The 14120-nt window shown below is 41.9% G+C and overlaps 1 protein-coding gene across 2 annotated transcripts in view; it reads right to left on the bottom strand.

The window, feature by feature from the left end:
• Positions 1–14120, bottom strand: part of ABCC3 (ATP binding cassette subfamily C member 3) — a 47803-nt gene that overhangs the window by 27889 nt on the left and 5794 nt on the right. For both annotated transcript variants that reach the window (XR_010652506.2, XM_065852203.2), the window contains exons 2-7: positions 6791–6967; positions 5774–5899; positions 4760–4897; positions 2845–2970; positions 1980–2041; positions 664–795 (exon numbers count right to left, since the gene is read on the bottom strand). Coding sequence is in view for 1 of the 2 variants with exons in the window: in XM_065852203.2 (XP_065708275.1) it covers positions 664–795; positions 1980–2041; positions 2845–2970; positions 4760–4897; positions 5774–5899; positions 6791–6967 (761 nt within the window). In the remaining variant the exon portion in view is untranslated. The remainder of the gene's footprint in view (positions 1–663; positions 796–1979; positions 2042–2844; positions 2971–4759; positions 4898–5773; positions 5900–6790; positions 6968–14120) is intronic.

Below are 14120 nucleotides of genomic sequence, written 5' to 3'. Positions count from 1 at the left end.
AAATCCTCTCCAGCATGGATATAACTATATGCAGGTTCTGATCCTCATCCCATTTCCATCAAAGACTATGAGATTTTTGCTGCTACCTTTCTAGTCAACAGGAGCAGGGTCTCAGCTCTTCAAGTGGGATATCTCTTCCCCGCCTGCCTTTCACATGTTTTGAGTTTCATATCTTTACTGTTGGGGAGTAAGAGCCCTAAGGCTGAAAATAGTGTCCAGACAGAACACTCATGACGGGGAAACCCTGTTGGTTTACGGTATCTAGAAGTTGTGCTCTAACGCGCCCAGGAGGGATGCAGTTATAGGGTTAGATATCTACCAGCTCAGTGATGAAAGCTGTTTGTTTTCCACAATCCAACCAACTCAATCCCTTCTGTTTACACATTTTCAGCCCTTTTCCACACAGGAAACGGCACAACCTGCCCACGTAGATTTTAAGCACCTGGTTCAAAAGCGTGTTGGTGGCACACAAGCCCCCAGAGGGCTCCTGCCTCTGCCTAGACTTATTAAAATAAACACATTTGACTCTTAATATGAATGAAGAACAGATAGGTTGAAGAGGGAGGTGGCATTTTTATCCCACTCATTTTCAGGGATGAGCAGCTTATTGATGTTGAAACAACTCAGATCAGTCTCTGTTTGCGGACTTGTTCATGTACTCACTGTTTGCACTCTGCTTTTTCTTTGTCCCACTCTTTACTTAGCTGTTGCACAATAATTTTTGAAGTATCATCTTCATTCAGCGACCACAAATCTTTATCTTCAAGGGGCCTTTTGTACCCAAGAATTGCCATGCTGCACATATGGAGAAAAACAGTCCAAATCAGTTTGGCTAATAGTACTTACAGCATTGACAGTAACTCCGGGACTATTAAGTTAACAAAAGCAAGAAGATACGTCTCCACAGATAGGGTGATAATTATACCTCCATCTCCCTTTGTTCCTTATATTGATGTTTGCAATTAAGGAAAGGACATTATGTAGTTTTGATTACATGTATTTTATTGAAAACATCACTTCAGAAACAAAAGACAATAAAACCCAACTACCGGAAGCATTTGAATGAAACTGTGGTGTTGAACAAAAAAGTGAAGCTTTAGATGTGAAAATAGCTAAGTCTATCTGGAATAATTGTCAGAGGTGAACAAAATGCAAAAGTGAAGCTCACATAAGTTAAAGGGAAATCAGATTTCTCTGAAAACTACAGTTCCTCAACTGTAAGAGGAATTTTGTCAAGGGATACAAACATCTAGTTGCCAAGGATCTCAATGGGGAAGCTAAATACTCAAAACTCTGGAAGTTTAGAAAGATCTTCCTCTTTCTAAAAACAACTTTACAGGGCTTCTGCCAAGGCAATAAAGTTACATGGATGGAAGAATGAACATCAACACCCTCAACCACTATGAAAAAAATGGGTCTTAACATGACCTTTGACAGCTGTTCCGCTGCTTTATCATGGAGTAGTAGTAAGCCCAGTCTCCAATTTGCATCTTTAATACACACGCCTTTCGACAGCAGTATCAGTTGGTGGTAATCATGTGTACTGATAACCCAGTTTACCTTCCCTCTTGCATGGAAAATGTCCTTATAAAAAAAGCATTAGGTCATGGACCTCAACAGGAAACAAAACGCCTCCTCAGGCAGGTGAAAGGTTGCCACAACTAATCTTGTGAAACACAGCCTTATGTCTTGGTTTAGGTTCTACGCCAGCACATAGTAAGCACAACCAGGCTGGACACTCTATTAGCCACCCCCCAGTTGCTGCCACTGCTCTTCAGAGAAGTTTGGGTGGTGTGAGCACTCTGAAAGCTGTTTCTAAAAAGGCAAATGTTAGAAGTGCTGACACCCTTCTGGAGGAAAAAGTACCCGACATCAACTACTTACAGAGAAAAAGTCTATATTGGCAACTCTATTCAACACGTATGGCAAGTGGAGTTTGGGGTTGTCAGCTGTCCAAGAACTTGACAAGAGAAACTCACCTTGTAAACCACCAAAATGTCAGTCTTGACAGGAAGCCTGAAGTTAACTCTGGACATGGATTCTATAGTAAAGTTATGGGAGGGAAAGAAAACAAAAACAAAGCAAGATATTTACAATTACTTTACTAAGAAGACAGTCAATTTTGATCAGTGTCGGTATATTTTACGGTATATTACACGTATGTACCTATGTCCTAATGAGACATCAGATTGATTTCTTTCATTTCCCAGGTTATGCAGAACGTTTTTTACCTCTAAAAATTGCTGCGTACACTGCCTTTAAATCACACTTTCATAAAGTGAAATGTCATTCTATAGTTTCTGAAATGTTCATTTTACGAAATGAACTCAACTTCTCTCTCAACTTGGTTCAAACATAAATCCAATTATAGAGACCATTTTATGAATTGGAGAAGAAATTTAACCTGTGACACCACTAATATCTTCTGTTATTAATGTTTTTTCCATATCTATTCTCAACATATATAGAACTCATTTATTAAGATAACTCTTACAGACTTCGGCTAAATCTAAATGAATGTTAAGCAAGTAGACCACCATCTTCATAAAACTCACTCTGGAAATAATTCATATTACATTTCAATATTCATAAATGTAATTTAAACTGCTGCAGAGCAGCAAGTAGGAGAGCTGATTTCACTATGTAGCTTCCAGTCATATAGTGGGAAAAGGCTTCAAACTCCAATATTACTCCCTATATCCAGCGCCTCATCGAGAGGTCACTAACTACTGCAATGTCAATGACAATCCAAAGCTGTTTTCAATGCCAAGTATTTTCAGTGGAACTCTCAAAACATGATACAGTCTGTAAAATGCAAAAAAAAAGCAAAGTGAAAATACTTACAGGATCTGTATTAACAGGGGAAAAAAATGGAGGCTTTTCTTTAAAACATGAAAGGATCAGCTCAGCGATTATCAAAGCAAAGTAGATGTAAAACGTGGTAAACCTGAACCTTTCATATGTAGGGCCCTAGATGGAAAAAAAGCAGAAACAACACAGTAATGATTGTTTTTATTGAAATTGCCAGCCCCTCAACACACACACACAAACACACACACACACACACACACACACGCACACACACACAAACACACACACACACACACACACACACACATCCACTCTCTCTGACTTTCTCACAGCTGCTTTTGGGAGTTCCTTTCTTCTTCTCCATCTGAATACTGCAAAGCAGTTGCTAGCAGGAATCATCTTACAAAAGCATGCACATGCTCTGTAAAGTGCCTAAGAACACGCTTATCTCCAAGCTTTTCATTAAATTATGTCAAGTTCAAAGTGCTTGTACATCTTCACTGTGTGCAGAAACCCTCTGGAATCACGGCTACACGACATCCTTTTCAATTTCCTCCCGGGGTTCTCGCAAGATCATGTCTTAAGCACAGGAATTGTCAACCCAGATCAAAGAACATCCACTTACTTTAGTATCTTGTCACTGACAAGCAGTCAGTGTTAAATACTTTCAGATGAAGCCGCAAAAAAAACCACTCTATTGCATAATAACAGATCCATCTGCTCTGGTGATATTTCCTTTCCTGCTCAAATGAGTCTGCAGTTGACTTAAAACATCTTGCTGTGAGGTATGTCCCTTGTACAGCTTTCATACCCTAACGTGCTTGTGAACGCTCATTGTTCACTTAAAATGTTTAAACCTTAAGTGCAAGAGAAAGAATATTTGGTCCTCAGCCATTGCAAGAAGAGCAGAAATGCTACCAATACCTGTTCTAAGGCTCTGCACTCCTGATTTTAAGGTGATTAAGGATTCAAACATTGATAGTTCAATATTTGTACTTATTCACCGCTACTACAGTTTTTAAATTGACTTTAAGTGGTGTTTGAAAGGATCTCACCAGGATTGCAGCTATTTTCTGAAGAAGTTCTGCACAGACTGTCATTTAAGGCTTGATTCAGTCTCTGATGGAATATTTACAACAGACCAGTAGGGCAAAATCCTTGCTAAAAAGATAGTGCCGCTAATAGTTATCAAAAGTATTAAAAAAAATCGCCAAACAGAATCAGCACTGATTTCATTTCAGGGGAAGCAATCACCTTAATGTTTTTCAAATATCCTTTTTCAGTCTTAGCTTTGATGATCTAATCACTGAAGCAATCTGCTTTGCCCTACTTAGTGAAATTTGTCTCTGTGAAAAACATAACAACTTTCTTACTGTGGGAGCACCTGCTATGTTTCCAAACAGGAATCATAACAGCTCAGGTTTCTTTCCTCTCCCTCCAACTTTCTGTTCCCTATTTCCAGCCACAGTTGGAGTCAAAATGCTGTTCTCAGCACATCAGGCACCGACAGGAGCCTGTGGAGCTGTGCACAAGCTACCCCAGCAAAAAAGCAATGTTACATATTAAAATGCATCATCTCCAATGAGTACCCATCTTTATTTAAGCATGGCAGGGGAAGGAGGCTGCAAAAGGGAAGGGAAAAGAGACAAAAGAAAAAAAAACCCCTCTGTTCTAACATATGAACAGCATCGGTACAGCCCTCGCATGTCTATCAGGTTTCCAGTATATCCTTGGGCTAAGCAAAATTTGCTTTTTTGACATTGCGTGAGAAATCCCAGTTCCCTTCAAGCTGCACAAGTCTGAGTCAAGGCAACACAACCAAACTTCTCTTTCTGTCTGGCAAAAGCTGGGCTCAGATCTGACTCCAAACTTGGTGATTCACTCCCTTCACAGAGATACTAACGCTGCATTTCCCGTTCTCCAAGTGCTAACAGGGATGGCATGTTACCTGCGCCGTTGTAGTCATGATCTTCGAGCGGAGAGGCCCCACGGCACAAAGCACAGACAAAAACCAGAAGATAATGAGCACTCCAGAAGACTGAACTCCTCTCAGCCTTTCATATTGAATGAGCAACGTAGCTAACAGCTGTAAAAGCAAAGACAGGAACACGTGAAGACAACCCCAGCCCACTGCTGCCCTTCTGCACGCTCTCAGCTGGCTGCTATTAGAATCATCACCTACAACAGGACCTCTTTGAAATAAGGCCCCATCATATCTTCACAGAAGTCAATGGCAAAACCTCCTTTATCCAAGGAAAGCAGTGAATAACTTTATGAAATCATTTGTTTTTACTTTTTCCAGAGCCTCATCTCCAGAATTCAGTTTTTAAACAAAAATTTGTATCTAGAGCTAGAGACAATTAAACACTTCAAACAAATGTAAGAGCTGTCATTTCTCCGGTCCAGATGGACAATCACGACTTGTCTAGAAAACAAGATTTTAAAAAATATAACCGAGGGAATGAAAAACTTAATGGGCAAGTTTTACTGCTCTGTTTTTCCTACAACAGCCACAGGTCTGTTTGTCTTGCTAGGTAATGCAAATTTGGGTTCCGTTTAACGGAAGAACAACCACCAGATACGAGACACAGTTTTACAAAGTCCAATACACAAGGCACAAGCCATGCTCTATCATATCTCACTGTTTAGGCAAAGTCAGATGCAAATTCTCTCCACACCTGGATCACAAGCCTGGAGAAACAGATGAGAGCAAAGTGGGAGATGGAACAACCTCTCCATTATACCGAGTTTAATTTCCATAGCGGGAATCTACATGAGGGAGATATCTATAATTGTAGCCTTTTCAATACGCAAGATTTGCTTCAGTAATACAAGTACCAATAATTCCATTAAAAGAGTACAGGATAAGGCAATGAATGCAAAGGAACCCTTTTCCTCCTTCATCTGTCTAAAAAAGAAGAGTTATTCTTATTGGTCACAATAACCAGAAACAGGTACGAACCACAGTGATGCCAACGATCAATGGAGTTACAAAATAGACGGGTGGAGGCGTCCGGTTTTGCAGGAGCTCATGGAACGAGTAGAAGAGATCTGCCCAGCTCACGCACCACAGCAGGACACCGAAGAGCTGAAAGCAGTCAAACAGAAACAGCGCTTGGTAATTCACCCCCGGGGGCAGCCGGAGGGCCAGCAAAGCCGTTGTGATTCACGGATTCTCAGTGAGATGAAGCTGTGCGAGCAGAACGATGCTGCTGCATCCATCAGCTGCAGGCAGGCTGGTGGAACCGTCCCACCGCACTCAAACCAAGGGTCGCTCTCAGCTGCTTCCCGAGCGCTTTGCAAACACAACCGGTTGAAAGAATAATGTATTTACCTTTTTTTTTTCCCCTCTATACTACTCAGTTTTGATTGGAAACACAGGCAGTAGCCAGATTAAAGGCAGACAAGCCCTGAAGCAGAAGTCTGGATCGTTTTCTCCAGGAATAACCCTGGTTCTCTCATGGCCAATGGACAGTGACTTGCCCACTTTCCTTAGACCTCCTCATTTATAAACCAGAGGTGCTGCTGACACCAGTTGTCTCCTAAGCACAAAACACAGATGAAATCAGATAGCTATTGGGTGGATACTGGCTTAAAAAAGTATCTTCTTGTGCTTACTTTCACAATGAGATTAAATTCTCACTAGACCTACTTTAAGATGTTCGTTTTGCAGCTTACAGTGTTTTAAAGCTTAAGTAAGGGTGAAGCAGCATAGTTTTGGCTCAACATAGGGGTGAACTTTCTTCTGCAGAGCAATCAACTCATCTCTCTACCTAGAAAGGTGAGCTCACAGGATGGATTTCCTTACAGATGGGACATCCTTTGGTATCCTTCCTCAGAAATCTGCATGAACACTGTTGTTTGAGCAAGTTCTTCAGTTCCCCCATAAATCAGAGAGGATTTTGTCTGAACCCTACTGCAGCACTTGTGTGGATACTGAACTAATGCTAACAAACTCAATATTGTAAAGAGCTCTTACCGTCTTGAACCTGTTCAGCACGGAAAGCACGATGTACCCTCTGTTGTTGCGCTTTAGGTAGAGAAGGTAAAAGGGTAACGCACTCCATAGGTAAATGCTAGGGATCCACGCTAGGATGGTGTTCTGGAAACACGGTGTCAGGTCGGGATTGTCAGTGTGTATTGAAAGATTTGAATCCTGGGAAAAAAAAAAGAAAGACAGGGCATTTATTAATAGAGAGGCAGAAGCACTGCCAGTTGGCTTGAATAAGTTGCACCCAAATTCTACTGGAGTTAGCAAATGGCCTTAAAATGTAGCCCAACTACTTGTGGATAATCTGCTGTACTAAAAGGGCTAAGTACAGTTTTAAACACTGGGCAAAACCTAGGAAGACTGGAGCCAGGCTCTTCTCGGTGACAACCAATGGTAGGACAAGGGGCAATGGGTTCAAACTGGAACACAAGAGGTTCCACTTAAATTTGAGAAGAAACTTCTTCCTGGTGAGGGTGGCAGAGCCTGGCCCAGGCTGCCCAGGGAGGTTGTGGAGTCTCCTTCTCTGCAGACATTGAAACCCGCCTGGACACCTTCCTGTGGAACCTCAGCTGGGTGCTCCTGCTCCATGGGGGGATTGCACTGGATGAGCTTTCCAGGTCCCTTCCAATCCCTGACATTCTGGGATTCTGTGTGATTCTGTATCTCAGAATTGGACATGGATTCCATAGCAGGCAAACCTCCTGTGTTTCTGTCTTTGCTCAGCTACAGGTGCTGATACCGCGGCATTTCTCAGGCATTCCCAGCCTGCAGCGCAACTGCTAAACGCAGCTTTGAGGCGAAACCCTCCACTTGAGAACTCATCCAGCAGGGATGTCCAGCACTGGAGAAAACTGTAAGATTTAAATCAACTGCATGCTGACCTGGGAAAACCCCCTCCATTTGTGACTAAAATTTTGTCCTTACTCATATGCCTTCAACTATAATGAATTCCCTCTTCTAAACAAAGGTAAAAATAATGTAGGAACATGGGTTTTCTCGCAAAGATTGTAAGCAACGCTTTCCATCTGCGACCCTGGACACCACAATTAATATAAGCAACTTGTACCTAAGGATTTGAATGCACCACGTGCAAACACAGGCAAGTTCAAACTAAAATAGAAATTTCAGTACAGTTAAGGGGAACTTGGTTTTAATCAACCTGACTGGAAATTCACAACTTGCATTTCACCATCTGATGTGTCATCTTAAATGCGGTAGATAAATACTTACTAGTAGGAAATGTAAAATTGCTTTGTTGTACTATCATTAACAAGCAGATGATAAAACTAAGATATCTGTTGTTCAAATATGCCTTATCTCTGCACTTGAATCATTTACTTGTACCTAATTATTTTTGGAAATGAGCTCTCAGCAGAAGTATGTTTCAGTTAAGCCAAGCCACTTCTCCCCACCTCTTAAAGTGAATGACTGACTAGTCTGAATACAAATTCTTCAGAAGTATTTCCAGCCTTGCTTTCGTTTACCGATACAAAAGGCATTGGATGTTAAAGCCAGGGTTGATTTTAGGAGAACTGAAGAGCCACAAGCTGCTGACAATCTTTCAGTCTCGGTGATGACCCGTCAGAAGGGACATGCATCACCACATCCGTCCACATGAGCTCATGATTGTAACGAAACTGCAAAGCCTTGGCAGGTTGCAGGATGGTTTGGCTGAACTGCGACAATTTTGTCACTCGGTACTTCAGGTCCGGCACAAATGAAACCTCTGGCAGTGGGGAAAGGTGGCACAAATCCACGAGCTGTGCATCTGAACTGCATCTTTTAACACCAGAGAGTTAGTGCTGAGAGAGACACAATAAATGGCTTTTCTGGCAACGCACAAGCACCCGGCATGGGCCAGGGGAATGAAAATATTCCCATTTACCTCAACAGGTTTGTCCAGACCTGGAAGAAACTCCAACCGCAAATCAACCGTACAGGGGCAATTACACTGCAACTCAAACGCAAGATCAAAACCAAACAAAACTCCAGCCCCACATTCAAACTATTTCTGTGTTTTCCTCCAGCGAGCAGGTCTCTGGCACCAGAAGGAGGATAAAGAGCACCCATGTTTGGCTCATCATCAAAACATTTTGGCATCTCTAATACGATAAGCTCCCCTGCAGCTCCCCTGCCTGGGGCACGAGATGCCCTCCAGTAGTTTGGAGATGAAGAGCTGTTTAGTTCCAAAGAAGGAGCTTATCTACTATCATTTATTCAACAAAACAGTAATTTCCTCTTTAAATTATATGTGGTTTGCAATGTCTTGAGCATGTTTGCAATTGTGCCTCTTTCAGTTGCTGGAAAAAAATATCCTGTAAAAGGAAAGCTGAGGAAGAATAGCAATAAGTGGGCACAAAATAAAACAATGACTCTGTTTAAGGCAAAAGTTATTGAAGGAAATTAAAAAAAAAAAGAAAAAGGCAGCTCTCTAAATTAAAACCTTTCCTATAAGACCAAAATGTCCAGAAATGGCTTTCTGTCTGACAGCAACCTCAAAACTGCCCCAGATGTCCATTAACTTCGAACTGAACACAAGCTGACTATTGTATCCAAGACATAGACTGTATGGCTGCCAAGCCATTTAAAGGTTTTCATTAACTCTTATTTAAACAAGGCAAAGGACTTGCATTTCTGAACGTATAAATACAGCTGGCCAGAAACCAAAAACGCTGTCCTAAAGAAAACATGTGAGATTCTGTGATTTGGTTGGATTATCTCTGAGAAGAAAAAAAAGGAACCTTGCCAAAACCATGTGAAAGCACAAGAAGCAGCACCCGCTTGATGAGCCAGAGCCTTCCACTTCCACGGCACGTGGGAAATGGGGACGTGGGCTGAAGGGGAAACCTACATCCAAGGTAACAGATTGGACTACTGGCTATCTTGGGAATGCTTTTCCAGGTTCAGTTCCATCCTGGACCAGATAAACAAGCTTTCCTGGAACCAACCTGTTTCTGTTAAAATCTTCCCTTTCAATGAATTGATGCTTTCTGAGTTCAGACTCTTTCCATGCTTGAACACAATGACAAGGGTTCCTGTTAGAAGACACAGTACCTAAATATTTGAGTATTATAATTCCATGCAGATTACTTGCTTTCGCTAAGACTGGACCCCAGTGGACTAACACTGCCACGTAGCAGGGACTCAGCTGTTAATTATTATTATTACTATTAAATCTGGGCATCTGAAAGTTGCACTTCTTATCAAGCTGAATCTGTTCTCAAGGAGCTGACAATTCAATTTTATGGCTTTATAAATCACCACGCTGACAGTATATGTTCCAACATCCCCTCCAAACCTAAACAACTCATTTTGAATCAGAATATGATGGTAAGTCTCAATACAACCTATCCTGACCAAGCCAACACTGTTAAATATTGCTAAATACCCTTCAATTCAGCAGTAAAGTTATGGAACTCCACCCTTGAGGACAAACACAAGAAGCAATGGCTGGAGGGACACACCAGCAATTTGACTCCTATCATTTAAGGCTCCTGCTTTAATCTGGCTTTGCCTTTCCATATTCTGAACTCTGTCCTGGTGAGCAGAGCGAGCGTGGATGTTTCTTGTGCCCCGTTGTCATTGAGGATGAAAATACGCTGGCGAAATGCGGCATTGCAGAAACACCAGCTGCTGCACCAAACCTCCAGACGCACAATTTACTTTATCCTGTAATAATACTTCAATGCAACGCCAACATCCATGGGAAAAAAGAAATTACAGATGCTTGTTACAGCTTCACAGCAGACAAGGGGTTCCCTGGAGTCTCAAACTTACAAATTAGTGGGGCTTTCTGTTGATCAGTTAAGAATGTAATTGACATTGCCCCTTGCAGCAGGTCTCAATCATACCCATCACTCCAGCCACAGCCTTTGGATAAATACAACCCTCATAGTAATGGCCATCTGTGCACTAGGACTTACATTTAGATGAGCAGCTTTAAATACATGATCTTCATTTAAGGGAAGGTATTCAACAGGGAAAACTGTGAGCAACATTAAATCTGCTCCAATATTAGCATTTTCCACTCTGGAAAAGAACACTGCTATTGGAAAAGCCATCCTTGAAACTGATAATGTACTTAAAGGAAATGAAAGTTCAATGCAACATACCTTAAATTTCTTGCATATCATCCCTTACAGCTTTCAAAGACAAGGGCAATCAAACAGAAAGCCTAAAGCTAGACTGAAAAACAGCAACAAGGAAATTCCTGTCCATCCCCTTCCCAAACCCCAAGGATGTTAAGAGAACCTGCTGAGAAGGACCAGTTGGGGTTCTGGTCTTGGCTTTGAGTCTAAATTAACTCCTACTCCACTACAAAAGTTTGATATCAAAGAGCCTTACACTGGTTTTACCCCACACCTATAGTTTCCATAGGAAGTTCCTATAGCACAGGTTCTTATAGCACAAAATTAATCAGGAAAAGCATAGAAAACACAAATTCCTTCTTTATCTGCTGGGAAGGTGAAGGCCATCACATTGACGTCATTTATATTCTACCCAAGGTTAATACATGCCATATTGCTGATTTTGTGTCAGTTATAACTAGTTGGTGTGTTATTCAAGATTAAAAATCAAATTGGAAACCTGACTGGAAAGAGTAAAAGATACACAAGTGAATAACTGAAAATAACAACGCCTCCCTGCAGTAAATAAACACGGAAATGGTGTCTCTTGTAGAAGAAATTGTCAGCGAAAACTTAAATGCAGAGAATTGTGCTGCCCTTCTTTTGCCCCTAGTTACAGTAGATATCCTGCCAGTGAGCTTTACTTGCACAGGCTGGCAAAAACAAACAAACAAACAAAAAGGAAAAACACAACAACAAATGTATACATATATATATATATGTATATATAGCTGCTGTCCATCTCCTCTGCTCTGTCCCTGCTGGGCAGGTCTTTGGGCCAAACTCTAACTATCATTTAGGGCACAAATCTGCTCCAGGCCCCCGGAAAGCTGCCCACTTCAAATGGCCTTTTCAGAGCAAGACCACTCACTTATGTTTCCAAAGGAACAATTTCACCCTTATGCACAGAAAGAGCAACACGCTTCATTAATCCACAGTGACTGCTGCACAACTCAATTCCTTCAGGTAATTACATGAACAACCTGAATAACCTTCTCTTTTTTCTTCTTCTTCATTTTTTTGCACCCCCTTTTAAGGCAAGGCGAGAGATAATGACATTTTTGCACTGCAAGACCATAGCAACACTCCTTGGAAAAAAGGTGGGGTTGAAAGGGTGTAAGCATTTATAGTCCTGCATGAACCACAGCAGTAATAACCAGAAATAGGATTTTTCTGTTTACAAAGCACACTGCAACAGATATCTACATTAGTGAAGGACACCGTGCAGGACGCTGAGCTTTCTTTTCCAGCTAGAACTGACAAATTGACTGCAGCGATAATGAGATTTTATTGTCTGGTCAAGGCTGTCTTTAACACCACAGTAGTGTGGGAATTTGGCAGGGCAGGATACAAAGGTGACATGTCACCTCAAGTGTCCAAGGTTGGTCACACTCTTCAGCTGCAGGGACACTCATTAGGGGAACACCGAGGAGTCAAATGCAGCAGGAGGCTAGAGGGCGAGGATAGACTCGGGGTGCTAATGAGCTTTAATGCCAAGATTAAGCCTGGTTTATCATTCACAGAACTGACCTAAACTCACCTAACACAGACAAGCGTTACACTGTAGCTACGCTCTCGAGTTAATTTGCACAAACTATACTCATCTCTCAGTCCGCAGACCTACTTAATTCAGTTATTTTTATCCAGAAAAAGAGTGAAATCCACAGTCTGGCTCTAAACCAGAAAGAAGAACTTGCAAAGCGCCACTACAGGCAGCATGTTTGGGAAACGGCTGCTCCTACACCACCCCACATCCTCTCGGCAATTCTCTCTTCCCCTCTTCTTGAAGTCAAGGTTGGCCTTCAGTGTTGTTGGGCCAGAAAATTCAAAGATGAAGAAAAGCTGGGTTCAGGTGACTACAGAAAAGGAATATGTCAACCAGAGAAACCGGAGCAAAAGCAGAACTGTCCTGGTACATTGTTCTACCCCAAATCACTTGCACGCACAGCTTCTATCCAACACTGAGTGATGTGAACTTAAAGCTTAAAACTTGATTTTTTTCAACACCAAGGAGGATCCTGTTTCTAAAAGAATCATGTTTAACTAGGATCTGTGCAAACCACCTGCAGCTCAATCTGCCCAGCCAGTGCTGGTAGGAAGAGACCAGAGCCTGAAGAGCTGCGGTGAGGCCAGAGTGACCCAGTTGCAACCAGCTTATAGTAATGATGCTTCAAATACCCAAACAATCCAGAACTTTCACCCTTTGCCACAAAGAGGCTTAAGCAGGGAAAGCGAACTTTCGCAGGTCAACAATAGGTAAGCAAGAAGTAGCAATTCTGTATCACAGCAGGAAAAAAAAGGGGTGTGGGTGGAAGCAGCAGACAGAAGAGCGTTGCTGCATATGATGGTTACCACTGGCCACAATTTTCCATCTGAGAGATCTTCCAGTAGTACACTATTTCCCCTAGAAGATATACATTGTTTTTTGTTCCACTTTGCCTGCTCTCACCTTCCCTTACTCCAGAATGTGGAGATTTTTCCTCTTATTTTTCCACGTTTCCAAATGTACATCATAAAAAGGGCAAATGAAAGGAGTAGAAGCCATTCATCTAGGGGGGAAAGGAGAGAAAGCAAAGCAAGAAATGGAGAAGCATGCTTCTTTTTTAATTGAACAAGTGTCAAACCTACTCCTGTATTCCCAGAAAGTTTGGGAACTAAATGACTTTGGCATTTGAAGCAACTCCTGTGAAGCAGTTTTTCTTCTCCCCCTCCTTCATTTCTTACTCCGTTCCAATTCAAAGCTCTACAACAGCAGCACGTGACGTTACTGTAAATGATCTAAGTTTTATTACATTGACTTCACCTCTGGCGCTGCCGGGAGATTAGCGCAGGACAAGGTGCCAGCTCACAGCAGCGCGGAATCGGGGCTGCTGGGTGAACAAAAGCCCGATCACATCCCTGGGAAGGTCTCTGGCCACTTGCCGCTGCGCTCTCCTCCAGCCCAGCCAAATAACGTGTGGCTGGATAATGGCCCATCACAGTCACCACGGTATCAGGAGACAAGTGGAGCATTAGCTTAGTGGAAAAAAAAAAACACCAAAGTTCTCATTTAATAAGTTTCTCCATGGAATTTTTTCAAAATTAAATTTTAGGCAGTAATAATCTCTTCATTTTAATACATTACAAATCTACACACGTAGAAAGGATTGTGTCTCCAGTGGCATAGCAATTTGCCTACCAGGTAGGTTAGA

The sequence above is a fragment of the Patagioenas fasciata genome, chromosome 18 (genome assembly GCF_037038585.1).
Source record: "Patagioenas fasciata isolate bPatFas1 chromosome 18, bPatFas1.hap1, whole genome shotgun sequence".
NCBI classification, from domain to species: Eukaryota; Metazoa; Chordata; class Aves; order Columbiformes; family Columbidae; genus Patagioenas; species Patagioenas fasciata.
Note: the sequence above shows the minus strand (reverse complement) of the source record. Positions and strands in the feature narration are given on the sequence as shown.